This window comes from Leucoraja erinacea, chromosome 29 (assembly GCF_028641065.1).
Source record: "Leucoraja erinacea ecotype New England chromosome 29, Leri_hhj_1, whole genome shotgun sequence".
Lineage (NCBI taxonomy): Eukaryota > Metazoa > Chordata > Chondrichthyes > Rajiformes > Rajidae > Leucoraja > Leucoraja erinaceus.
This window is the reverse complement of record NC_073405.1, coordinates 23,350,214-23,376,924: the sequence shown is the minus strand read 5'-3', so window position 1 is coordinate 23,376,924 and position 26,711 is coordinate 23,350,214. Positions and strand designations below refer to the sequence as shown.

General features: G+C 39.5%; 1 protein-coding gene across 1 annotated transcript in view; it reads right to left on the bottom strand.

Moving 5' to 3' along the window:
• The window catches only part of polrmt (polymerase (RNA) mitochondrial (DNA directed)), a 69,293-nt gene that overhangs the window by 27,555 nt on the left and 15,027 nt on the right, over window positions 1-26,711 (bottom strand). Inside the window, exons 5-12 of the mRNA XM_055658900.1 lie at window positions 20,856-21,042; window positions 17,556-17,705; window positions 16,796-16,963; window positions 14,719-14,889; window positions 13,686-13,925; window positions 5,464-6,252; window positions 4,147-4,269; window positions 192-314 (exon numbers count right to left, since the gene is read on the bottom strand). Of these exons, the coding sequence (XP_055514875.1) occupies window positions 192-314; window positions 4,147-4,269; window positions 5,464-6,252; window positions 13,686-13,925; window positions 14,719-14,889; window positions 16,796-16,963; window positions 17,556-17,705; window positions 20,856-21,042 (1,951 nt within the window). The remainder of the gene's footprint in view (window positions 1-191; window positions 315-4,146; window positions 4,270-5,463; window positions 6,253-13,685; window positions 13,926-14,718; window positions 14,890-16,795; window positions 16,964-17,555; window positions 17,706-20,855; window positions 21,043-26,711) is intronic.

The following is a 26,711-nucleotide window of genomic DNA, read 5'->3' as shown; positions in this document are numbered from 1 at the left end:
AACAGATACAAACGTATATACTATCACCAATGTGTGATATTAACATCCTTCTATTTTTAGTGGGATGCGAAATAAGGTGCAGATTGTCAGATCAGTGTGACAGCATGCTGCTGCCTCACTCACCAAGGGGCTATGAACTGTGAATGACAAACAGATCAATCACAGGGATCGTTGCAGCTCATCCCACTTACTTGCTGTGCGACTCCCTTGTAGACATCCTGTGGCACCTCACAGGGCATTAGGTTGACAGAGGTTGCGCCAATTACATCACGTCCTAGAGCAGCATAGTGCTGCAAGCCATTACAAGAACCGTCCTGTTAAAAGATAAAACACAAATATATCCGATGAGTTGGTCAAAGTTGAATATCGCGCAGGACCTTGGAAAATCAGTCTAAAAATATGGCGTCAATGTCAAATAAAACATTTGTGCATTGTTGTTTTGACCGTTGCATGCTTTTCAAAAGGAAAACTAAAATCAACATACCATGCTGGTTTCCTAAACGACCATTAAATTATTTGGTCAACTGTTTGGAAGTACAGAACTCTCTGCATCTTACTAGCCTAGAATTTTTTTTACCTATGTTCTTCCGGTGCCTAACTTTACTAGAATTGGAGATCTTGTTTGCCTGGAGCATTTGGGTCATAAGGAATAGGAATAGAATTAGGCCATTCGGCCCATCAAGCCTACTCCGCCATTCAACCATGACTGATCTATCGCTCCCTCCTAACCCCATTCTTCTGCCTTCTCCCCATAACCTCTGACACCGGTACTAATGAAGAATCTATCTATCTCTGCCTTAAAAATATTCACTGACTTGGCCTCCACAGCCTTCTGTGGCAAAGAATTCCACAGATTCGCCACCCTCTGACTAACTAAATTTCTCCTCATCTCCTTCGTAAAATAACGTCTTTTAATTCTGAGGCTATGACCTCTAGTCCTAGACTCTCCCACTAGTGGAAATATCACCATTTGGGACTCCAGTAACAAGGTTTGAACGACAACAGGAGCTTAAGCAGCACATCGAAGAAGCCCTATCCCAAAGCCAGTGTAGCACTATTCTCGGCTTTACCATTTGCAAAAGCTGCAAGAGATCCAAGAGACCCCAAATATAATAACAAATGTATATTAAAAAAATTAATAAATATCAATAATTGCAATAACTTTTTGAAAACAATTCACTATACATCCACAGTGACAAATGACTAAAAACAGTAAACCAAACCACAACACCTTCTTATTCTCTGCGATCCAAGATTCCTAATTAAAATCAAAAGGGCTGGGTTTTTCTCATCATTCAAATATCGGTCATTCATTGTGGGACTTGTTTGGCAACACTAACGTGCAAGTCTAAGATATTGCTTCCATTTAGACAGGTAAATGCCAGTGATTTTGTTCTAAGCTGCTGGCATTTACCAGCAATTTCTGGGTCAATAGCTCCAAGATGTTACACATGGGGATTAGACCAACATTTGAGTCCTTGACATACTTTTGCAGTAGGAAAAAGGTAAACATAACATGTTCCTAAATCATATAAGAATCATGAGCAGCATTAGGCCATCTGGTTTTCCAGCCTTTCAACACGATCATGGTCAATCATCTGCCTCAGCACATTAACATCCAGAAATCTATCAATCTCCATTTTGAACAAATTAAATGATTGAGCATCACCGCCCTCTGGAGTAGGGAATGCGATAGATTCAACAATCCCTAATGTCTCCTCATCTCACTCTTAAATGGTTCACCATTCCAAAATGGACTCTCAAGTTCTAGACTCCAGAGTCAAGAAAAACAACATTCCTGCTTCTAGCATGTTCAGCCCTGCAAAAAGTGCAGATTTCAATGAGAATATTCTTGTAAAAACTATAAAACATTTTAGAAAAATGTTGAATATGATCAAAAAGCTTAATTCTGTTCCTTTTGCAAGACTGACCTCGAGTCAAACATCAGGGAAATGGGCCTTTTGGCCAATAAGTCCGCCACTGAATACCCATTCACTGTAATTCCATATTAATACCACTTAACTACACACTAGGGAGAAAAAAATCAAAATCAAAAAGTGAAATTTTTTATTATTTTTGTCTGTGTTTTTATGTAGTGTTTGTTATTTTATGTTGGTGTGTGTGTGGGGGGGTGGGGGGGGGGGTGGGGGGGGGGGGGGGAAAACTTTTTGAATCTCTCCCTGCACTGGAGACCCGACCTTTTCTCGTCGGGTCTCAGTCGTCGTTGAGGCCGCAACGAGGAGCGGCCTCCAACAGGAAGAGACCGGGGACTCTGGTCGACTCACCGTTGCCGTCGCGGAGCTGGCCGAGTCCGGAGCGGTGGAGGATCGCTCTGCTGCTGATGCTGTTGCTGCAAAAGGCGGAGAGTCGGAGGCTCTCTACAGGTCTGTGGACGACGGCGCCGGGAGCCCACGGCTCCCTGGGGGGAGACCGCTTTTCGGGGCTTCTGCGGCGGCGACTTCTCCCGCCCGAGTTGCGGGGTCGAAGAGCTCCTGGAGCGGGGCCTGACACCACTGCCCCGCGCGGCTGGAATGGCCGTGGACTCTGCGAGCGCACACCGGGGGCTCCAACATCAAGACCCGGTGTGCGACCTCGCACCACCCGGCGTGGCTTTAATGGCCGCGGGACAATCGCCATCGCCAGCCGGGGGCTATGACTTTGACTCTGACATCGGGGGGGGGGGGGGGGCAGGGAGAGTGCAGTGGAGACAGAAGTTTATTTGGCCTTCCATCACAGCTATGTGATGGATGTTTATGTTAAATGTAATTATGTTGTGTCTGGGGTCTATTTGTGTGTAATGTATGGCTGCAGAAACGGCATTTCGTTTGGACCTCCAGGGGTCCAAATGACAATTAAATTGACTCTTGAAGTACCATTTCCCCTCCAAATTGCCTGATTTACTCACATGTTAAATTTGTTTAGAATGAGAACTGGTCCATTTGATCATTTCCTAAACTGCCTAAAATGATGTGATTTTTCTGATTGTCTGACTTGCAATTTCCCACATGATATTCCGAAGTTATCCCAAGTTCAATTTTAGTACTTGAGCAGGGATACTGCCTGCCCCCATAGTTTTCTTTTTCAGATAGTCTATTGTCTTTTCAATTCCTTGTCAGTCAGGATTACACAGGATAGCTTATGGAATGCTTACTCTTTCCAGTGAAGGTTGACTACCTCTCTGTCCTTGATAGGTTTTCAATTGTGGGCTCTTGGGGTATGGTATTTGGGCCATACATATCTTCTCTTCAGAGATGCTGTTTGACCCGCTGAGTTATTACATCTTTTTGTGCCTATCTTTGGTTATAGAATCTAACAGGTGCCAGTGCCTGGATCAGGGCATTATAAGTTTAATTAAGTTTATTGTCACCTGTACCGAGGTACAGTGAAAAGCTTTTGTTGCGTGCTAACCAGTCAGCAGAAAGACAATACATGAATAAAATTAAGCCATCCACCATGTACAGATACATGATAAAAAGAATAACGTTGTGTGCATGATAAAGTCCAGTAAAGACCGATCTAATATCTTGTGTACATCTCCGACAAAACTGATCCTTGGCTATGACAACACTACTCCAAGAGTTTGTCTCCATATGGGATGCTAGCCAAGGTTTTTTTTCACTTGGCTAAAAAGCCATAATATTCAGGTTTGGGATTTATGTGTTGGTTCTATGTTGGAATGAGTCAGTCGGCCATAAGATGATCACATCCCAGAGTTTACTTTGTCTTGATGGCAAAGCACTTCCCATGAAGATAGCATACCTCTGCCAGTTTGCATTTCCAGCTGGCTGCCTCTACCTGTCATGTCTCACTCGGGAAATTCCAGATCCTGAATGTCACACCGAGGAGCAGAAGTTGCCTGGATGCGATTTATTTTAACATTAAATATCAACTACCACATGGAGCAGGTACAGGCATTATTCAGTGGCAAGTAATTGCAAATGAACTGAGGACCATGCAATGCAATATGGACATCCACACATGAAGATGGTTGGTGCATGTAGTCATGTCTGTAGTCATTTGTCAGCACAGTCAGTCAGATGTACAATGTGTAGGAAAGAACTGTAGATGCTGGTTTAAATCAAAAATATGCACAAAATGCTGGAGTAACTGAACAATAAACATGTTCCTAAATATTTCAGAACTTACTTGATGGACCGGGTAATAAGAGAAGTAGTTGGTTGGATCAGGTGATCTTGCTGCGTGTGCTATCTCTGTGCAACAGGCTAAAGTTTGCCAAGGCTCATCCGCATTCATCCACCACATCCTCCCCTGGGGAAAAGCAAACAGCTATTCAGACACACTGACACCTTATTTTATGTAAAAGCATTAATCAACAGCAAGTGATTCCTACTTCTATCTCTCTCTATCTCTTTTTTACTGAACTTGGATGGTGTCGACCATTTAAATGAAAAATAATATTCACATTAAACTGTTACAATGAACAAAGAGTTTAGTCTGATGAAGAGTCTTGACCGGAAACATCATCTATTCCTTCTCTCCAAAGATGTTGCTTGACCCGCTGAGTTACTCGGTTGTGTCTATATTCGGTGAAAACCAACATCTGCAGTTCTTTTTTACACAAAAGATTTTAATCTTCATTTAAAACAGCCGTCATTTTTATGCAACGCTTAGTTAACTCTGGGCATAATTAGTCAATTTTCTTCAAGCCCACGACCCTTATTCTATGTAAAGAGGGGATCTTATAGAAACATATAAAATTATAAAAGGACTGGACAAGCTAGATGCAGGAAAAATTTCCCCAATGTTGGGCGAGTCCAGAACCAGGGGCCAGTCTTAAAATAAAGGGGAGGTCTTTTAAGACTGAGATGAGAAAAAACTTTTTCACCCAGAGAGTTGTGAATTTATGGAATTCCCTGCAACAGAGGGCAGTGGAGGCCAAGTCACTGGATGGATTTAAGAGAGAGCTAGATAGAGCTCTAGGGGCTAATGGAGTCAAGGGATATGGGGAGAAGGCAGACACGGGTTATTGATAGGGGACGATCAGCCATGATCACAATGAATGGCAGTGCTGGCTCGAAGGGCCAAATGGCCTCCTCCTGCTCCTATTTTCTATGTTTCTATGTAAACTCTAATGTAAATTTGTATTCATCCAAAACTCTGAAGTTACTGGTAGGCAAAGTTTCTTGAGTCTGTAACTGAATTATCTAATGACACCAAGGAGCGAATATGACCCTGCTTTCCTCATCCTATAAGTATATGTCCTTTTAGCTGGCTCCATTGTCGTAAATAATTAATAGGAGCAAATACTGCAGAATTGTTTTTTCTCAAGGGAATAACCACATGTGGAGGTAAAAATCACTTGATACTCCATTATTTTACATCCACAGAATACATTCAACGCTCACTATTTGATACACATTTCAAACAGTAATATGACAAGTTATAACATGTATATTCTACCATTTATCCACCAAAGACACCTTTGAGACAGTTTTCACTCACGGTTAAAGGATTATCTGCTGAATCCAAGATGTCATCCATTACGGCATTAGCATAGGAAAGTCTCTCTTTGAGAGAACATGATTTTTTAAAGCCAGTTAAATTAACAAGATGAATCTTCAACCAATTTAACCCATGTTCACCCAACGGTTTTCCTTCTGCAAACAACAGTACGGCACGGGTAACATCATTGCCCAGGTGATTAAAATACGGTGGGCAAGGATACGTCCTTCCACGAAAGTCCATGTTGTGAGGAAACCAGAATATTTCATGTCGGCAATGATTGGCAATGGAAAGCTTATAAAGGGCATCCATTCGGAGGCTGTGCATTTCAGCTGATCTTTTCCTGATCCAAGCAATTTTTCTTTTCAATGAAGATTTTGTTGCTGGACTCATGTCACTTTTTGGATCATACTTGGGCATGGCTGGGGCTTCAGAAAGCGGAGGTGGAATCTCCAGCTTCTCGCTCCCTTTGTCATTGAAAATAGAGATAATTAAATCGAGCATTGGTTCGTTCACTTTCCAAGCACAGTTTCCAAGCTGACTTAGGGAATCCAATACGGCGTGCAAGTCAGACCTGCTGCACTTCTCCAAAAGTAACTGGTGCTGTACAGCTCCCTCCACGCACCGCATTAGTTTGGTAGGGGCCAGAACATAGGCACCAAACTTGGGTGAAGTCCATGGGATGGGAGGACACACCATGGGCATGACGCAGGAGTCAAAGCTCAAAGTTGTCTCCGCAGCTTCTGAAAGGAGTTGCATTAGAATAGGATGTGGCTTGATGAAACCAATCTGCAAAAGAAAAGAATCATTAAATAAAACGCGCAAACAAAAATGTTAATTTTTCAGATTTTCCCACTTTTGTATATTTGTGTGTGTGCAGTGTGTGTGTGTGTGTGTGTGTGTGTGTGTGTGTGTGTGTGTGTGTGTGTGTGTGTGTGTGTGTGTGTGTGTGTTAGTTAAAATAATGAAACTCTGTATCTTCTTTACAAATTTACTGCTTCATCGTTAAATTAAAGATTAACATTTTAATTTAGGTTCCTTTCTAATCCTGACTCAATTGTTTTGTGGTTTACCATTCCCTTTCACACGAAGGGGCGGCATGGTGGCGCAGCCGTAGAATTGCTGCCTTACAGATCCAGTCTATTGGTACGTTCTCGCCATGACCTGTGTGAGTTTTATCTGCGAGCTCCGGTTTCCTCCCACACTCCAAAGACGTACATGTTTATGGGCTAATTGGCCTGGTAAAATTGTAAATTGTCCCTGGTGTTTGTTTGATAGTGCTACTGTGTGGGGATTGCAGGTCGGCGTGGACTTGGTGGGCCGAAGGGTCTGTTTCCATCCTGTATATCTAAACTAAACTAAGACTCCTCTATTATTGATTGTGATGCTCCATTACTACATGACAACGGCTTTCTGTAAAGCAATGCGAACAGAGCCATTTCTTCTCTCCCAAATCACTACCTAAATGATTCAATTATCACACCATTATGTATTATGCCTGAGGACCCAGTTGAAATTTGAAGGCAGTTATTCACTGGGAAACAAAGGTCAGAGAAACAAAGTGGAAATATAAGAGGTCGCTTTACGCAATATTCACCACCTAAACTCTACAATCACTTGCATGTTATTCTCCATTAGTGGCCTAGAACAAGTTTTCCATTTCCTGGCCATTCAGACAGCAAACTATATGGCCTTTTAATTCAACTAAAATTAATTACGGAGCTCTTGAAGGATCCTGACAGGGTGAACGTGGGGGAATTTTGAACTAGAACTCAGAACTCAGAACTAGAGTTTCATGGTTTAAGCCTATTATTACACAAAATATTATTAAAAGTCTGATCTTGACCACTTCCTGTTGTTCTGTATATTGATTTTAGAAAAAACGCTGCCACTTATGGTTGTGATTTTTGGTCATCTTACTCAGAGTCCCCCTCGATGAAAAATAAGAGTTATTAGTGTTTAAAAAATGTTGAGATTCACTCTCCTGAAGGTCACGCCCCTTCCGGAGGGACTATAAAACTCGGAAGTGTTGAGTGCCTCAGTCAGTCTCTGCAAGATGGGGAAGCAAGAGGGTCAAGTCCCGCAGTCTGAGCTGTGAATAACACTGAACACATGTCTACTAAACTGTGAGTGGTTTTACTGACCTGTCAGTGCCTTTAATGTGGTTTGAAAATATGGTTTGTAAATGCTAAAGCTAAAGCTGTGTTGTAAATGCTAAAGCTGTGTTGCCTTTGGTTTGGATATGCTAAAGCTGTGTTGCCTTTGGTTTGGAAATGCTAAAGCTGTGTTGCCTAATTAAAGTTGCCTTGCCTAATTAAAGCTGCCTTGCCTTCTATATAATTAAAAGTCTAATCTTGACCACTGCCTGTTTGCGCTTTATATTGATTTTAGAAACAACGCTACCACGTACGGCTGTGATTTTTGGCCATCTTACTCAGTTCCCCTCCGCTCATCAGGTGCCGAGGATTTTTCACATCGATGAAAAATAAGAGTTATTAGTGTTTAAAAAATGTTGAGAATCTCTCTCCTGTCAATCATGCCATGAAGCCCACGCCCCTTCTGATGGGAGGGAGGGACTGACTATAAAACCCAGACGTGTAGGCGTGGCTCAGTCTCTGCAAGATGGAGGAGAGGTCATGACTCGCTGCTTTTAGTGGCCTTGCACCCTGCTCGAAATGGTATGAAACTGCACTTGAATTTTGTGGCCTTGCACCCTGCTTGAAATGGAATTTCAAGGAATAGCTGCGAGTCAACTGCCAGCCCACCAGCCGTGAGTGAGCTGCCAGCACATCAGGCTTGAGTGACTGACCCGCCAGCCCAAGAATCCATTCGGCCCACAATGTCCATACTAGCCCTCTGGAAACCAGCCCCTTCAGCCTACAACACCCATACTAGCGCTCCAGAAAGCCCCTCCCCCCACTGGCCACCAACATTGGAATTAGTGGAGAGGTGGAATATTGCGTTGGTGGACCAGCCCTCCCCTCCACTTCGTCTATGACACTATATTTTTCACATCGGCTCATAGGTTTTGGGAATTCTTCTTCAAAGGAAAATGGAAGCAGTGCCTTTGAATACTATTGATAGAATTAAATAAACACTTGATAAGCCAGAGTTGAAATTTCTACCACATCTGTGGTGATCTTATTGAATAACAAATCAGTGGGGCTCATGTAGTCGAACTCCCCGTGGTGAGCCCTGACAACTGACCTCAGTCAGGCGAACGACAACAGAGACAGCAGCAGCAACGCAGCTTGGCGCCAACCTGGAGCATGCGCCCTTTTTAGGGCGGGCACCTATGAATGTCGAACTGGATGGCATCACCCTGCTGCAGACTTCTGCTGCCTCAAATTCAAGAAAACGACAAATCAGGCTCCAGGGTTCGGTGATTTATTTCTGCTCTTACAAGGTTCGGCGTGAGCAAAGGTTAGCAGACAGATCTAGTTTGTTGGGTAGAAACATGGAAATGCAGATGCTGGTTTACAAAAAATGCTGTTTTCTTCCAGTTTGTATGATGTTGCATTTCAAAAGGACACATAAAATTGTAGTGGCAGATTTTTGCAATAAACCTACATGGTTGACTTTTACAAGAATACATTTATTGTCATCTATCTTTAATTCAGACTCACCAATGTAGTTGGCTGCTTCAACATTGAAGGATGTTGGAGATGGACAATAAATGCCATAATTTTCAACAATATCCAATCATATGAATAAACAAAAATAACACTGTTCCAGGAGTGATCACTGACTTACAATTAACCCTCAACAAATAGAATCAATTTTCTACAAATCATACACATGACGTTGGAGAATATGTTAACTGGACAATCACTACAAGGATGAAGCACAGTTGAAATTTCTACTGTAATATTAAAGACAGCAGAAAATGATGCAGTCTCCATCTTGCCTATCCAAAGAGGATCCCACTGGATGGAAAATAAAACAATTCATTGGGATCCAATATCTAGACAGCAATGCTTTGGAAGAATCAAGATTTGGCTGTCATTCATTTAAAAACCTTGAAATGGCAGGATGTTTTGACTTTGGGCAGAGTTTGTCACAGTTTTCTAATTTGCATTTGCTGATCCATAGAGGACCAACATTTAGCCTATTTCACACAATACATTATAGACATGCATGTCTATGCTATGTAGTGTGAGAGTCGGTAACGCACAAGAGGTTAGATGTACGAACATCTATTCTCTCACACCATCTATGAAATTCCTGCTGAATCCAGGAGCATTTCACATTCTCCTCGGTGGATACACACATACCTGGCCCCTCCACTTTATACCAGCTCTTGTGGCATATCAGCACAACCCCATTAAATTGATCCGTGTTGGCTACCTTCATTGTGAAGACTGTTTTGTTTGAAACTTTTATTAATATTAATGCTTCCACTTTGCAACAGTTACATGTGTTTATGAATTTATATTACATTTTATTAATTTTTAATTAACTCGCTTCCTTCTAATTGCCTCTGATCATAAACATTTGGAGACTAATTGGCCTTGTGACAGCACAAGCTGTCAGAAAGCTATGAGTGCAGCCTGGGGGCAAGGACTTGGTTGCTATGGCTAATGGCTTAGTTTCCAATCATGGGATAGCCACAGCAGCAACACCAGTGGTGTATTGGGAACCATGCGGCTATTAAAGCCAAATGCAGAGCTGCCAAGTTTTGTCAGAGCATTTCAGTATTCTAGTGCCTGAAAATTAGTATTTTGCTGAGGAAATCAATAATTTTTCGCGGTGCCATTTTGCTGAAATCTTTTTATTTTTTATGTGCGGTCATACCCATGTAAGAGTACAAGAATGCATAACTTTGCTACCAATTGACATGTCTTCTACGCACCTTACTTGACAGTGCATTCATTGCCATCTCTTTTTACACTGCTGTTTCCTGCTTTTAGCACCAGATGATGATGGAGAAGCCTTTTGGAAGCCTTAGTTTCCTCCATTCCTCCCCTTCCAGCAACCCCATCTCTGTATTGGCTCTCCCTCTTTCCCTAAAGCCCTTTGCAGAGCTGCCAACCCTCTCAGAGCCTTCCTTTATTCTCCCTCCCTCTCTTATTCCCTCCTTCCTTCTCCCTCTATCCCTCCCCTCTCCATCCTCCCCCTCTCTCTACCCCTCCCTCTCCATCTTGAGTCCACCCACTGTTATGTAAAATCAAGGTCAATCCCAATGTAACTGCAATCCCACTGGTAACCTTTCACCATTAGGCTTATCCAGAATTCTACCATTACCTGAAAAATAATCAAAGGCGCAAAGAGAATTCCAAAGACTCATTGTTATACGAGAATTTTCCTGAACAGTCTGTGACCATAGCGCTATGTTTAAAGCCCATAGTGCTCCAACCGGTAGCGCTATATTTAGATCCCACAGCGTTCCAGCCGACAGCTCTTCATTTAAAATTCCCACAAGTTAAACTGACAGCACTCTGTTTAAACCTGGAAATTGACAGGCAACGACTCTGGAGAGAAGGAATGGGTGACATTTCTGGTCGAGACCCTACTTCAGACTGAACTGAACTCTCTATTTAAAATCCGTATTTAACAACACAAAATCATACATCAGTATTCTTATCGCATTTCCGTACAAAATACGGAAAATCCGTACTACTTGGCAGCTCTGCAAATGCAATGGTGGTACTAGCAGGTGAAGGTGAAATCAATGCATAACCCAAATGCAGTGCCTTCTGACCCACTATCCCTTGCTGCATGTCATGATTAATTTCTGTATAACAGAAAGTGTTTTTAAAAGGGTTATCAGAGTGGATCGTTTTACAGCCCGATTCTTAAAATCATATGGTGGTATATTCAGATTTCTTCAAGTTTTTAATGGCTATTCAATTAGTCATTAATAACTAGTTCTCAGAATACAAACAATTAAAATGAGCATGTGCCACTGCAGTTATAAGAAAATATAATGAACAATCTGATAATTAACAAGGCTCAATCTCAGCCTTATTTGGATTAATTTACTGACTTTTACTGAACCAGCAACAGTTTAATATGCTTTGTTGAATAATGGGGAGAAGAATTGTGGAAATGCTGCAAATATGAAATAAAAACAATGTTTAGCTGTGCATTCAGCATCCAATATCAAACAGGGCTGTTCACAGATTTCTGGTGCAGGGTCAACTGTGCCTTTAGATTAGCGGAATCCAATTGTGCTTGATCTATTCTTGAGCTTTAGTTTTATAGTCATAGCTATTTGTTTGTTTCTATCGTGCAAAGAAATGGCAGACCAATCAAATCATACTTTGCTTCTGTCATCACAAAGGAGAACACAACTACCAGGAATATTGGGGAACATGCGATCTGTATCAGTAACGAAATGGTATGAAGGAAAATAATGGCATAGAAAGCCGATAATCTATGTTTTAGAGACTTTGGGAAGTGGATACATTGCTTGGATTTATTCCCAATGCTAAATAGACTCTTGGATTGTTCTAACAGATTGGAGGGTAACTAATAAAACCCCATTATTTTCATGCAACTCAGGAGGATGAGGGGTGATCTTTTAGAGGCATATAATATCATGTTTTTTTACTCAGAGTAGGGGAAAGATTTAATAGGAACCTGAGGGGCAACTTTTTCACTCAGAGGATAGTGGTCATATGGAACCAGCAGCCAGGGCTTGTAACTGAGGAAGGATTTAACAGCATATAACAGCATTTAAAAGGCACTTGGACAGGTAAATGGATAGGAAATGTTGAAAGAAAGATGGTCCAAACACAGTCAAATGGGACTAGCTTAGATGAGGCATCTTGGTCAGCATCGATGAGTTGGGCCGAAGGGCCTGTTCCCGTGCCGTGTGACTATTTAAAAATGGAAGTTGATAGAAAACAGGAAATTATAGACCAGCTAGCCTGACATCAGTAGCCGGAAAATGATAAAAGATGCAACAGCAGAGTTTGGAGCATTATAAAAAAAAACAATGGCAGAGTACTTTGAAAACAGCTTGGATTTTCAAAAAGGATAATCTCACTTGGGAATCCCACTGGCTTTCAGTATAATAGTTTGGCATGCTAAATTAAAGCAAGTGGGATTGGAGGCAAGGTCCAATTGTGGTTAAGAAGGCAAATGGTATGTTGGCCTTCGTTGTAAGAGTCGTCGACAGGGATGTCTGGCTGCAATTATATAGGGTCTTGGTGAAATCACATCTTGAATATTGTGTGCAATTTTTGTATCTCCTTAATCAAAGTAAGGATGTCCTTGCCCTGGAGAGAGGACAACAAGGCCTGATTCCTGGGGTGGTTGACAATGATCTTTGTGTCCTCTTTAGCAACAGGCAAGGTTTCTGAGGACCTTACAAATGGTGCTATTTACATCATATGGCCTAATCACATTGTCATACATGAGTGCGTGTCACTTCACATATATTGACCTTTGATGGTTTTCTGCATGAGTGTGCTCATTACACCTGTCTGTCTCTGTCCTGCTACCATCATGCTCACTAGCTCATATGTTGTCGAGTTTTGCACCATGTTCAGAACTGCCCAATTGACTCCAAACCCATCTAGTACATTAACATACAACAAGCAAAGCGATACTCCTAATACTGACTGCTGGGAGCTGTTCCTGCATACTTGCCTCATTAGATAATCATTGGGTCACTACCACTCTTTTAAGTGTCTGCCATGAACTGCATATTTGTTACCTCCCCTTGGTGTATTAGACAAAACTCACGGCATTTGTGAAATGAAGCAAGTTTAGTCAAATATGTCAAATACTTTGTAGGTATTTTTGATGCAATCTAAAATGCATGAGCTTAGAAGCACTGTACCCCGATGCGTCATTTTCCCGATGAGATATTGCAGGGCCTTATCCAAGTTGAAAACAAAATATCCCCAGGCATTATTTTAAAGAGCTGCCTCAGGTGCCATTTATCCCTCCGTCAACAAGCTTAAAAAAAATTGTGTTTTTATCATACAAATACACAAATTATTTACTGCGTTTCCTGTATTGCAATAAAGATTACACTTTAAAGATACTTAATGGACTATAAAGTACTTTGAAATGCCCTGTCACAAAGGGCAAATATACATGAGCGTTGCTCAGAAATCTTTCTTGCTCAGAAACTTCATTAGCTAAGCTAATGTGCAAAATAAAATCTGTTCTCACAATACAAAATGGAAGGTAATGGGTTAATCCAAATTCTTCAAAATCACAATACAAATCTAGGCAATGTCCAAAAGAAAAATTACACTGTGCTTTACCTGTCTGTTACTGCGAAAGCTGTACATGTGGTACAAGACGGGAATGAGACTTTTCTCGCGAGTTTGATGTTGGATGTTTGTGGGGATTTTAATTTCGCGAACCATCAGATCCACGAGATGGGATCCCAATTGTACAGTCAGAACATCAGACCAAGACGAATCTTCACTGAACAGAGAAGGACCAGCATTCATCTTCCTTTCCAGGTGCGTCATGTATTCACGAGGCAGGAAGTTGTTTAGCTGAAATTAAAAGATAATTTAATTAATATGTTCATCATATATAACAAAGAAATAAAAGGTTAGAAGCTGGTTGAATTTGTCATTGAATGGCTTCTTAATATCACTACATAAAATCCAGTTTGATCCTGCTAGAATGTTAAAATACAAACAGAAATGCTGGAAATGAACAGCAAGACAGTGAAAATGGAAATAGGAATGACACCAGGATGGAATAAAACTGCCAGACCTGCCAAGTGCTTCCAACATTTTCAGTTCCTATTTCGGACTTTTCAGCTTGTATACCCTATGCTTATTTTCCCTCCAAATATACATTAGTTTACACAGTTCTACAGCAAACTGTTGCTTGTCTGTCCATCCCACAATTTGTCTATGTTCCCTTAAAAGGCCTGTCCCACTTGCCAATTTTTTCGACGACTGCCGGCGTCACATCAGTGTCCCCAAAAGATTTTGAACATTTCAAAATACAGCGGTGACAAAAAATATGTTGTGATACTTTGCGTTGCTTTTTTCCCTCTCAATGCAAGCTCCTGAATATCTGCAATTTTGATATGGCATAAATTTAACTCTAAAAAAAAAGTCAGACGGGATTTTAACCTTTTATTACATTGCAGTAGAAAAGCAATCTTCTTGATTGCTACCGCTGATGGACAGTGGCCTTCAATTTAACCAATTGCCAATTTGACCGTTTTGGAAAGTTTAGAAAAACGTGCATTATACAAATTCTTAATGACTACTTTCTACTATCTGTTTATCAAATATTTTTTTAACCAGAATCAAATTTAGTCAATATTACCTCAGTGTCTTTTGCCAACAGTTCAGCATAGGCATGATAAATGTCTCTCGTTTTGTCCACCATCTCATTTTTAGTCTTCTTTCGTATTGAATACTTGTTGTAGATTCTGTTGCCCAATTCCTTTGCAATTACCACTAATGCCTCTCCATTTGGATGGATGCTGCCAATACACTGAAAAATAGCATAGATATTACACTTCAAACATCTCCAATTATCTTGTACGCTAAATAGTTCAAATAGGCTAAGGTGCAAAATTATTGTTAAAGCATTGCCATTTTATGCATTCTACAGACTTGGATGTTTCCCGTTAGGAATAATTATAGATAATGGAAAAAATCTTGCGAGGTTCAGGTAATTCTCTAATCATTTCCTCACATACAAATACATCATATTTTAGACCGCAGGAATGGCCTAATGGATCTGTTGTTTTCTTGCCCCTAGATGATGTACATTCAAGGCTAACAATATAACAAACCATCATTATGATCCAACTTTTTATTTAATAAGAAACCAATCTTGGATACAAATTTGTGAAGAGTTGGAGACAATCAAGAAAGTGCAGATGCTTGGCATCTTGAGCAAGAAAGTAATGTGCTGGAGGAACTCAACTCCTTAGGCACCATTTGTGGAGTAAAATGGATAGACAATGTTTTCGGTTGGGATCCTTCTTCAGTCTGAAGATTCCCAAGTGATATGATTTTCTAGATCCTCGAGTCTGAATTTCTGTGATGCCATTTGCCCTCTTCTATTCCATTAAGCAAAGCCTCAGGCCATTGTCATCCACAAAGAGTCCATGTAAAAGTAAGATGCTGTCATTACTTATATGTATGAATTCCTCACTTTCCTACCTTCTAATCTCCAATCCTGCCCTTTTAAAAGTGTGTTCGCTAAAGTGTCTTCCCACTGGCCATTCAGTGACCACTACTTTCCTTGCTGAAGCAACATTTCAATGCACAAGATATTAGTCTAACCTCGTACATAATGGTGCAGAATACTATTAAGATTTGTAAGGAGCATTAAAACAACATGAATTTTACGAAGTATACATGTGGTCTAATCTGGCTTTGGCGATCTTGTTCAGATAGACATAAACAATCAGTATGAAATAATTTTGTTTTTGAAAGATATATAGGAGTTCACAACAGAACAGCGGATTCAGTAGAAAAGGTTGGAGGAGGTGCAAGTGAACCTCTGCCTCACTGAAAAGACTGTTGGGGTCCTTGGACGGGAGTTGAGGGGAAGGTTGCTGAAAAGACTGCGGTTGCATGGGAAAGTACCTGGGGAAGGGGCGGTTTGGGTAGGAAGGAACGAGTTGACCAAGAAGTTGTAGAGGGAACGGTCTCTGAGGAAAGAAGAAGAGATGGGAAGATGTGGCTAGTGATGAGATTCCGTTGGGAGATAGCAAAAATGTTGGAGCAAGAGCGGAGTTGTGGGATATCAAGGAGACTCTAATGAAGGCCTTATCAATGATGGAAGAGGGGGAACCCCCATTCCCTAAAGAATGAGGACATCATCAATGTCCTGGTATGGAACACCTCATCTTGGGCGCAGATGCAACGTAGACAGAGGAATTGAGAGTAAGAGATAGTCTTTACAGGAAGCAGGGTGGGAAAACGTGTAATCTAGATAGCTGTGGGAATTGGTGTGTTTATAATAGATGTCAGTTGATAGTTTGTCTCCTGTGATGGCGAGGATGAGACCAAGAAAGGGTAGGGAGATGTCAGAGATGGTTCAAGTGAATTTGAGTCCAGGATGGAAGTTAATGAAGTCAGTGCGTTCTGCATAGGTGCAGGTGGTAGCACTGATGCAGTCGTTGATGTTTAGTTTGATTGATTAAAACACCTAGTTATAATATGACATAATCAACTTCAGCTGACAGATTTCAAACAAATCACTAGCTTACACAAAAGGGATACATTCATTCACATATCAATTTCTTGGCAGCATACATGCATTTCCCAATTTCTGGGCTGAATTCAGACGAGGCTGCAACATACTCCTTAAAATAGTTAAATACCTAATGATATTAAATATAAATCTTTTATGAATCTTATTTTTATAAAAACTACTTTCATACCTGTAACATAATGTCCACATACTCTTTATCATCCAGCAGACATAGATAAGGATAGAGGTTCATTCTCCAGGGACAATTTCCATTGCCAGCCAAATGGAACTTGGACTCATGAAATGCCCGCAGAAGAGATTTTTGCCACTTGGCGCGTAAATCTGCCAGACGTTTCCGCTGATTTTAATCAACATTATTTCAGTTAGTGGTTATCAGAACAAACAAGCAACAGGTAAAACTATGTTTAGAACTTTTGACTTTTAGAAAAACTATACTTTCTTTTTTGAAAATAGATGGCTATTATTAAAGTTTACATCAGGAACCTCATAGATTTAAAGCCCTTAATACAAATGTCCCGTAGCTTAATGGCAGAATAAGAGTGGTACAAAATCCCCGTGTTTCAAACTTAGCGTGCAATTAAAAATATCATCTGGAAATCAATTATGCAAATAATGACTAAATATTGGCTGTGCTTATGTATTTAAAAAAGGAAATCGGTAAGGTGACATAATCACTTTAGTTTTTATATTTTATGCCCCAGTATATTATCCTAAAAATGAAATATAGAGCTGAAAAATCAGAGGAGGTATTCTTGTCAGTCTGTTGAAAACAACTCCACAAACTTCCATCTCCATGAACATCATTTGCAAAGTGATACAAAACACTTGATTTTTTTTTCTTTCATTTCAAAGTGAACTGAGATACAAATTTTAAAATATATATATATTTCCACATTTTATCGAGTCTGAAAACTTAAAAGCACTGGTACCATTTTTTTCATCTTCTCTGTAACAGACTTTGTTGCTTCAACAGAATCAATAGTAACAGTATCCGCTTGCTCCTTCTTTAGCTGTCTGTCAAATCTCTCCCTCAGTTCTGCAAGACAGAGATCCAATTTGGGATATTCCACCGGCCCAACCTAAAATAAAGCACAATACTTTCTCAAATGGTATAATTTTTTTTGCAGCAGGATTCTACTAGCCTAATAATTACGGCACTACATCAACTCAAAAATGTCGGTTATTTTTTTTAACAAAAAACTGGAAAGCACTATTCACTTGGCAATGTGAAAGCTAAATTGTAATAGTTACTCCACTATTACAAGTTTTGCTACCTTTATCACATATTTAATCTCTAGGATTAACAGTATATATTTAAGCCTTGTGATATATTTGTATAAAGGTTAGAACAATAGTACCAATTAATGCTAACATAAATAATGGATTCATTGTTTTGAATGTTAGCACTTTATGTCATGCATGTTGTGGGAATACAGGGCTGTATTTCAAACGATCAAAGTAGTTAAAGGAAGGAATAATGTCATGATGCAGCTCAACCTCAGACTACTATTTAATTGTAGTTTGTAGCCGTACAAATTATTTACATAAGCTATGGAATTGTTCCAGAAACTATTTCACTCTGAGAATAAGAAATTATTTAGTGAGCACCTACTAATCCATACTTTATAAATCTGCATTTAAAGTACTTTAGAAACGTTAGTACCTTTGGGCGTCACAGTGGCGCAGCGGTAAAGTTGCTGCCTTACCACGCCAGAGACCCGGGTTCGAATCTGACCACGGGCGTTGTCTGTATGGAGTTTGTACATTCCCCCAGTGACCTGCGTGGGTTTTCTCCAGGATCTCCGGTTTCCTCCCACGCTCCAAAGATGTATAGGTTTGTAGTCTAATTGGCATGATATAATTCTAAATTGTCCCTAGTGTGTGTGTGTGTGTGTGTAAGATACTGTAAGTGTGCGGTAATTGCTGGTTGGTGCAGACTTGGTGGGCCGAAGGGCCTGTTTCTGTGCTATATCTCCAAACTAAACCTAAATAAAATAATCATCTATATTAAACATTGAAGAATTAACAACATTTAACTTCAGAGTAATAAACTCACATATTTCTCTTCAAGGGAACAAGAGAGCTATTACAAATGAAGCTCAGAACCTGAAATGTTTTAGATTTCATTATTTGTCAGTTTAAGATGTATTTAAAATATAATTTGTCTATCTAGTGCAAGGAACACCATGTACCATCACTGTGCAGGGAGGAACTTCAGATGCTGGTTAACACTAAAGGGAAAGAAGATTAGACTTTATTAGAAGAAGAAGATTAGACTATAATTTGGGGAATCCGCTGTGGTGGATGTTTATGCTAACTTTTATGCAGTTGTGTCTTGTTGCTTTTTTTTAGTATTGCTGTATGGTAATTCGAGTTTCACTGTACCTTAATTGGTACACGTGACAATAAACTGACCTTTCAACCTTTCAAGTCAGACACGAAATACTGGGATAGGAAAGGTGTGAGGATGAGTCTCGACGAGTCATCACCGATTCCTTTTCTCTAAACATGCTGCCTGACCCGCTGAAACACCCTAACATTTTGCGTCTATCTTCTATGTATCATCCCTACAACTATGTTGAATGGAGACAAAATTAAAAAGCATCCAATGTGTGCCATTAGAAACCATGCAGATGTCTAGTATTATATTTCATGTTCAAAGTTTAAAGTTTATTTTTACAAAAGAGTAACTAAAAATTATCTCCAAATTAAAATTGTATCAATTCATAATTTGTAATTTTGCCCAATTAATATTGAAGCTTCAATATTTATAAGGTGGTGCTGTTGATCGTCTAGTATACGTAGTGAATTTAAAATATTTGCTCAGCCACACTCTGGCCCATTTCCTCTTTGCAAATGTTTTGCATCCTTGCATGGAATGGTCTAAAGGGAGCTGAAGGCATTGCTGCCATGGCCATCCAGCAGTAAGTGAGTGGTGAATGGACCTCAGATTGGATCATTGGTCTGAATTGATGGCCTTTTCAAATATCTCTGAAAATAACATACACTAAATAATAGTTGCATAGTTTGAATCTGGTGACCCACACTCAACTATTATGTGACAAATAAGGCCTGAAAGGCTGGCTAAAGAAGAACACAATATGAACCGCTGCGTTTCTGTATCCTTTTTGTTTTGGAAGAAAATCTTTAGACATGCTTGGCAATTCAGACAATGCTCCAGATGAATTATAATATCTTGGAGACAATCAACTTGATTAACCCATTTCTTTTTGTAGCAGGTATAATTTTCAGGAGTCAAATAAGCACAAAATACAGGAACAATGTGCGCACATTCAACATAAAGGATGATCAGCCATGATCATATTGAATGGCGGTGCAGGCTCAAAGGGCCGAATGGCCTACTGCACCTATTTTCTATGTTTCTATGTCTATGTTTCTATGTTTTCAAAATATATTGCCTGTGATTTGTGTTAAAATATTACTTCTGAAAATGCTTTCTGACAACAGTTGATATATTAAAGGTTACAATTGTACAATTAAACTTAAGCCGAGTGCAGCCTCCACTATTATAAAAATTAATTCTATTAAAATTTCAGCTTTCTTCAGCAGTGGTTTCTCATTTGGCAGAACATTCTGATTTTACAAATCTTTAGTCGGGTCTTTAGTCGGCGGTGGTGCTATTGCCAATAGCTTACAAAGCTGCTGCTTGCTGGTGTGTCACAGGTACAATCATATTTCCTGTTCACCAGATGCTGAAAAGTCACTGATATCTTTCTGACCATACACACAAGCTACCTCTTCTGATAATTAAAACAAGGAACTGCAAATCCTGGTTTATACCAAAGATAGACACAAAGTGTTAGAGTAACTCGGCGGGTCAGACAAAAAGGTTGGGTGATGTTCCGGGTCAGGTCCTTTCTTCAGACATGCTGCCTGACCCGCTGAGTTACTCCAGTACTTAGGGTCTATCTCCACGTCTTCTGATAATGCAGGGCTATTTAGTCAATGATATTTGCCAGAAATGGCAATATAGATACATCACAACTGATACAAACCTCACCAAGAATTTGCAAATCAGATTTCAGTGAACAAGTTTTAGTTCTTAGCTACATTTTAGGAGATCCACCAAATGCAGTCTTTATGTTCATCATTATTAATAATCAAGATGTTAAAAGTGCAAATTAAATATTATTACTAATTACAATTGTGCACAGTAAATGAATCTAGTTGAAATTATTTTCTCTGTACCATCGCTCTCTCCTCCATACCTCTGCATAAAAACGTGACACTAATGGAGACTGGCAGATCGCTGCTTCAGGTTCCGATAAGGGCTGGAAGTTGGGGTTTACAACACGAATGGCTTTCGTTACCATTTCTCTTTCATCTTTATGGAATATACAAGTTTTAAATATATTTTGAGTTTGGAAGCCATTTTCCTCCAGCTGTTGAATACACCTAGGAACATAAATTCATACAGATAATGAGCAACAATAATTCAATAGATATTGTAGAAATTTTTAATTGTCATGGGTTAGGCCCATCTCATGTAACGTACTGCTCAAACTATAATATCCTGGACAGTTTTAAATCGGTGTTTGTAACACACAAATATAAATTTGATCACTGAAATCAAATGTATGCTGAGTTTTAAAAAAATGCAAATTCCTCTGTTAATCTGCATTTCAAATTATGATGAAAAGTATTCCCCGTGGCATTTTCTTTAGGAGAGGGTAGAATCAATGACTACACCTGAGAATTGTCACCAGGCTCTGTTAACAAAGAAAGATATCTGTAGAAAACTCCCAAAGGCAGCACTGAAGTTAGAGCAACACAGTCATAAATCATACTTTTTAAAATTCCAAAATATACTTATTTGAGAAATAAATAAATCATACGACCCAAATAAAGTGACTGACAGAAGCCCTTGTACGTTTGATTCTGATTTAGATCCTTTGTAATAGGCCAGTACACACAGTTAATACATTGTGGGCATCAGCTCATTAAAAAGGGTCTGATTCAGAAATAAAAGCTGATACTTGTAGTACCATAATTATATTGCACTGTTGCAGGTGCTGACTTTGGAAAGAATATACACATGAAAAGCAGGAAGATTTCTCACTGTCTTGGCAGGATTTAAGCCTCAACTAACATCAAAGAAAGAAAAAATAGATCATTCTTTTAACAGCTATTTATGGGAAGTTGATAACATAGGAATATTTCAAATCCACACGTGTTAAGTCACTTTGAGCCATTAAACCATATGAGATATTTAAATGCATTAAGGCACTATCCACAATTAGAAATAAACCGTTACATTCGTCCAGCCATTGCTCTTGTCTCATTTTCATCTCTTTACAAGAGTTAAAATCTACATACAAGGATATATCATTGCCCTGCATATCACCTGCTCCCTGACTAAAGCCCCAAGTCATCTCATTGAAATGAATTTTTTTTTAATGTCTTTGCAGCGGACAATCTAGTTGCATGTTTCACAACCAAAATGTATAATTACACTATATCGGGCGATGTATTGAATTTTTGTTCAACTAATTTTATTTTAGACCTTCAATATGCCACGATTCTTCACCCAGAACACACAATATTTATTGCAGTTACCAAGTGACCTTCCCAAGTCAAAATTAAAAAAATAAACATGATCATGGATGAATCCTGATCTCAGAACTTGTTGAAGCATGGTTCTGTGACAGTCCTATGTTAGCTTAGTTCGAGCATTACCTGCTACAAACTCATTCTAACAACTATACCCATCAGAACCTGGACCGTGCAGTCCAAATTATATCAGTGAACTGAGTCACTTTTGACAACTAACACAGACAGCCGCATTTCACTTAGGAGTACATTTTTATTCTTAGTCTTTTTTCCAAGGAGGGTAGTAGGGGCTATCTAACTGTAGGTTTATCCTGACTTAATCAAGGCTAACTGATGACAATCACCCCACGTTTGCTACTAATTCAACAGAGATCAGCCAAATAAGGATGAAATTCTGCTTTCTCTGTCATGAGTTTTAATGAACACCATTGGGTATTTTTATAAATACATTCTGCAGCAAAAGTTAATAATTATGATTTAATTACCAACCATAATCTGACTGATAGTCTAGAACCTTTTAATTGGGCAGGCAGTAACATTAATTTTGCATTCATAAGCATCTATTAAAGAATTAATATATATATATTTTTTAATTTCACTCTGTACAAATTTATAACAATCATAAGGAAACATAGATAATGAAATCAAATTTGCAGAGTCACTGTCCAGCACATTAATCATAAACGGTAAGTTGATACTGAGCTTGTGCACAGTGTTCCATGCAACATGAATCTATAAATGAGCTTAACATTCCATAAATACATATCAAATAGTGTGGGAGATTAATGCTTTCAACATTAGCACAGATTTATTACATGTAGTGCTCTACTTAAAATAATATTTGAGCAAATTGTGGATCCTACAATATCATGCTTGTTCTACATAAAGCTTTTGTTACAGATTTAAAAGATCATTTGGGTTTCAAAGCTCAAAAAATGCTGGAGAAACTCAGCAGGTGAGGCAGCATCTGTGGAGAAAAGGAGTAGGCAACATTTCGGCTCAAGACCCTTCTTCAGACTGATGTTGGGGGGGGACGGGACGGGGGGGGGGGGCTGGAATTTGTGAACAAAGTCGGGAGGACCAAGAGGGAGGTCAGATAAATGTACCTTATACTTTTTACTGTTGTCTTGGTGAGTTTCATTGTCAATCTTTCTACCCCACAGCCAACAAACAGTTACACAAAAAAGCTGGGAAATTGCGGGTGCAGCAGCATCTATGGAGCGAAGGAAATGTTTCGGGCCGAAACCCTTCTTCAGACTCGGGGGAGGAGGTGTCCAGAAGGCTGGGGGATGGGAGGGGAGGGGGGTCAGGGGATATCTGGCAACTACCTCACCCTTCTCTTTCTGTCCTTCCCCCACCTTAGTCGTACTTGTTTCACTGTTGTCTTGGTGAATTTCATTGTCTGTATAACTCGTTATCATCTACCCCACAGCCAACAATGGACAGTTTCTTTGATCATTGTTACTTATTTGCATATCTCTCATTCATTTGATCTATATCTCTCCATGTCACCGTCTATATCTCTTGTTTCCCTTTCACCTGACTCTCAGTCTGAAGCAGGGTCTCGACCCGAAACCTATTTCTTTTCTCCAGAGATGCTGCCTGCCCCACTGAGTTACTCCAGCTTTTTGTGTCTATCTTCAGATATCTGGGTAACATCTTAATGAAAGATCCCCAGCCCGAAACACTAACTCTTGTTACTTCCATGATGTTTCCTAACCTGCTGAGCTTCTGCAGCTTTTTATTTATTTAATATTTCCAACATCTGAAGATGTTTATTTGTTTTTGATTTCAGCATGCAAAAATTCTACCTTTGGTCCCAGTTTAGTAAAGAAAGTTTCCTGCAACATCCAAGCTTCATTGCATTCTATTTTGAAACTGTAGGCATTAAGTAAAATCTCATATAGTTATAATAATAGTGCACTGCACTGTTAATAATTATAAATATTTATAATATATAATATAATAATAGTGCACTGCAAGATGGCTCCATTCTTGCACTATTTGTTTAGGATGCCAAGCACTTGTATCTAGCCTTCGAGCACTTTGAAAGATTTGCCAAGATTAGAACAAGAGAGAAAGACAAGTTTGACTCTAAGCATTCAAACAAAAAGTCCACACCTTCAACTTCCATTTTTTACTGTTTATGAGTCAGAGGTGGACCACGAGCACTGCAAATAAGCTTGGCAATCTAAGTAGAGAGCAGCAGTCAGAATAGTCTCAGTCCACACCAGGATATGGATGTGGAGAGGATGAGGCAAAATCGATTGCCACAATGCGCATGAACATTTATGAATTAGCTAACACACTGCCACATATGTTTATTTGACTAGGTTCTGAAGGACCATTGCATCCATTGATCAGTTGAACAGGAGAGAAACAGGAGAATATTTTGGTTAAAGACTTCCACACCACAGCTTCCTACTTAATTTCACAAGCAAAATACAAAAGTAATAGGAGGAGGCATCAGGCAGCTAGGCCATAAACAAAGACTACATACTGGGAGGGTGAAGAAAATTATATAGTCAAAAATATTTCACTATCTGATTCCTTCAAGCTCCCTGTAATACATTCAGCAAATGAATTCTGCAAAGTTAATCACTAAAACAGGATTACCTATTTAATTTGCTTGTATATATTTCACTTGATCAGGAGCAATGCACTATTTCTTAATCCTGTTGCTGTATGGATGATTTCCACAGTTGAAATCAAGTGTAATTCCATAGTTCACTCATACGATTTGAACAACGCCAAATGCATATGCAAGTCATATATATTGATGACATTTGCTCATCACTCCGTCATATGCAAAAATATTTCCTTAAGTATGTTCAAAGTGACTTCAATGCAATATACTCTCTCTCGCTCTCCTCTTGATCACCAACTTCAAACTTGCCACGTTATTATTCTATTACCTTTGCCAGCTCCACACTCCTCCAGAAATCTCAAACCCTGTTTAATTGACTTCCAACCCTCTTTCACCTGCTTATTCATACCATCACATGGTTTTACCTTCAGCTCTTCTCTCTGACGTCCAGCAATAGGCCTCTCTCAGTTCCACTTCAATTATTGCCTGCCATTTTACTCTGCTTGCACTTAAAATTGACTGTGCAAACCACAGGAAACCAATTAATATGTTAAAAGCTTAAAATGTTATGTAATTGCACCATCCTGTAAGTACAATTCAATAATTAGTGCATTAGGAAATATATACTGTGAAGGTGTTTATTATGACATGGAACTGCAATTCCCTTCAAAAGGCAATGCATTAAACATGAATATTTCTATAAGTTATCACTTTTCATTCAATGAAGAAAACTGGTTACTCGATGATCTATGTGTCGTCTCTGGTTGAAATAACTCTTAAAATAGAACAGTAAATGCTTAATGAGGTGGCAAAACTCCAAGTGTATTAATGATCAATAAGTCACATTTTATATTCTATGACCTTGCGCAACAAATGTTAATAGAGATGCTGCTTGTCCCAGTGAGTTACTCCAGCATTTTGTGTCTGTCTTAGAAAAGACTGATGCATTCACCAATGATAGAAATGTAGATTAGTGTGAGATAATCCTGAAACAGTTCTGAATTTAATTTTCCACCTTGAATGCAGTCCCCAATAAAAAAATACTGATAATTCTGTAATCATTGGAGGTGGAATTGCGACTTCCTTCTTGATGTCAGAGGTTAAGATTGGATTGAATCAATCATGAATCAGTGGTATAGAAATACCTGCATCAACCCCTTCAATGCTGAACAGCAAAGACATCATTACATATTACAGAAAAGAAAGTCTAATAATCAAACTATTTGAAGGATGTTTCTATAGTACTGACAGGGTGGCAGTGCTATAGAACACTCTACTACAAAATGCAGATGCAAACTTAAATAAAGATTTTAAATCTCAGACTGATTCACTTTGATAGCCAAAAGCAATGGAACCTATGTGAGTGACATTTCTAGCTCTGAATGTTTCTCTCTCTGTAGATGTTTCTGTTTTAAGTCCCCATGACTGTATTAGTTTATTGCAACACTGTTCTGATAATCAAATATTTGAAAGTTATATTTAAAATTCTGGATGTCGAATGGATGTTGTTATTTGTGAAAGGAAGACAGAAGGAGCAGAAGAATCTCAAACAACTTTATTTGTACCTGTGGGACAGGCAACATCTCTGGAGAAGGGCCTCGACCCGAAACGTCACCCATTCCTTCTCTCCACAGATGCTGCCTGTCCCGATGAGTAACTCCAGCATTTTGTGTCTACCTTCGATTTAAACCATCATCTGCAGTTCTTTTCAAAACAATTATTTGAACCTGTCATGGGCTGCATCATGTGACACTGTCGGCACCTGTAATTGCAGAGACGAGGAACTGCATATGCTGGCTTAGAAAAGACACAGAGTGCTGGTGTTACTCAGCGGGTCAGGCAACACCCCAGGAGAACAAGGATAGGCGACTCTTCAGGTCAGGACCCTTCTTTAGGCTGATTGTGGGGTGGAGGGGGAAGGAGAGAC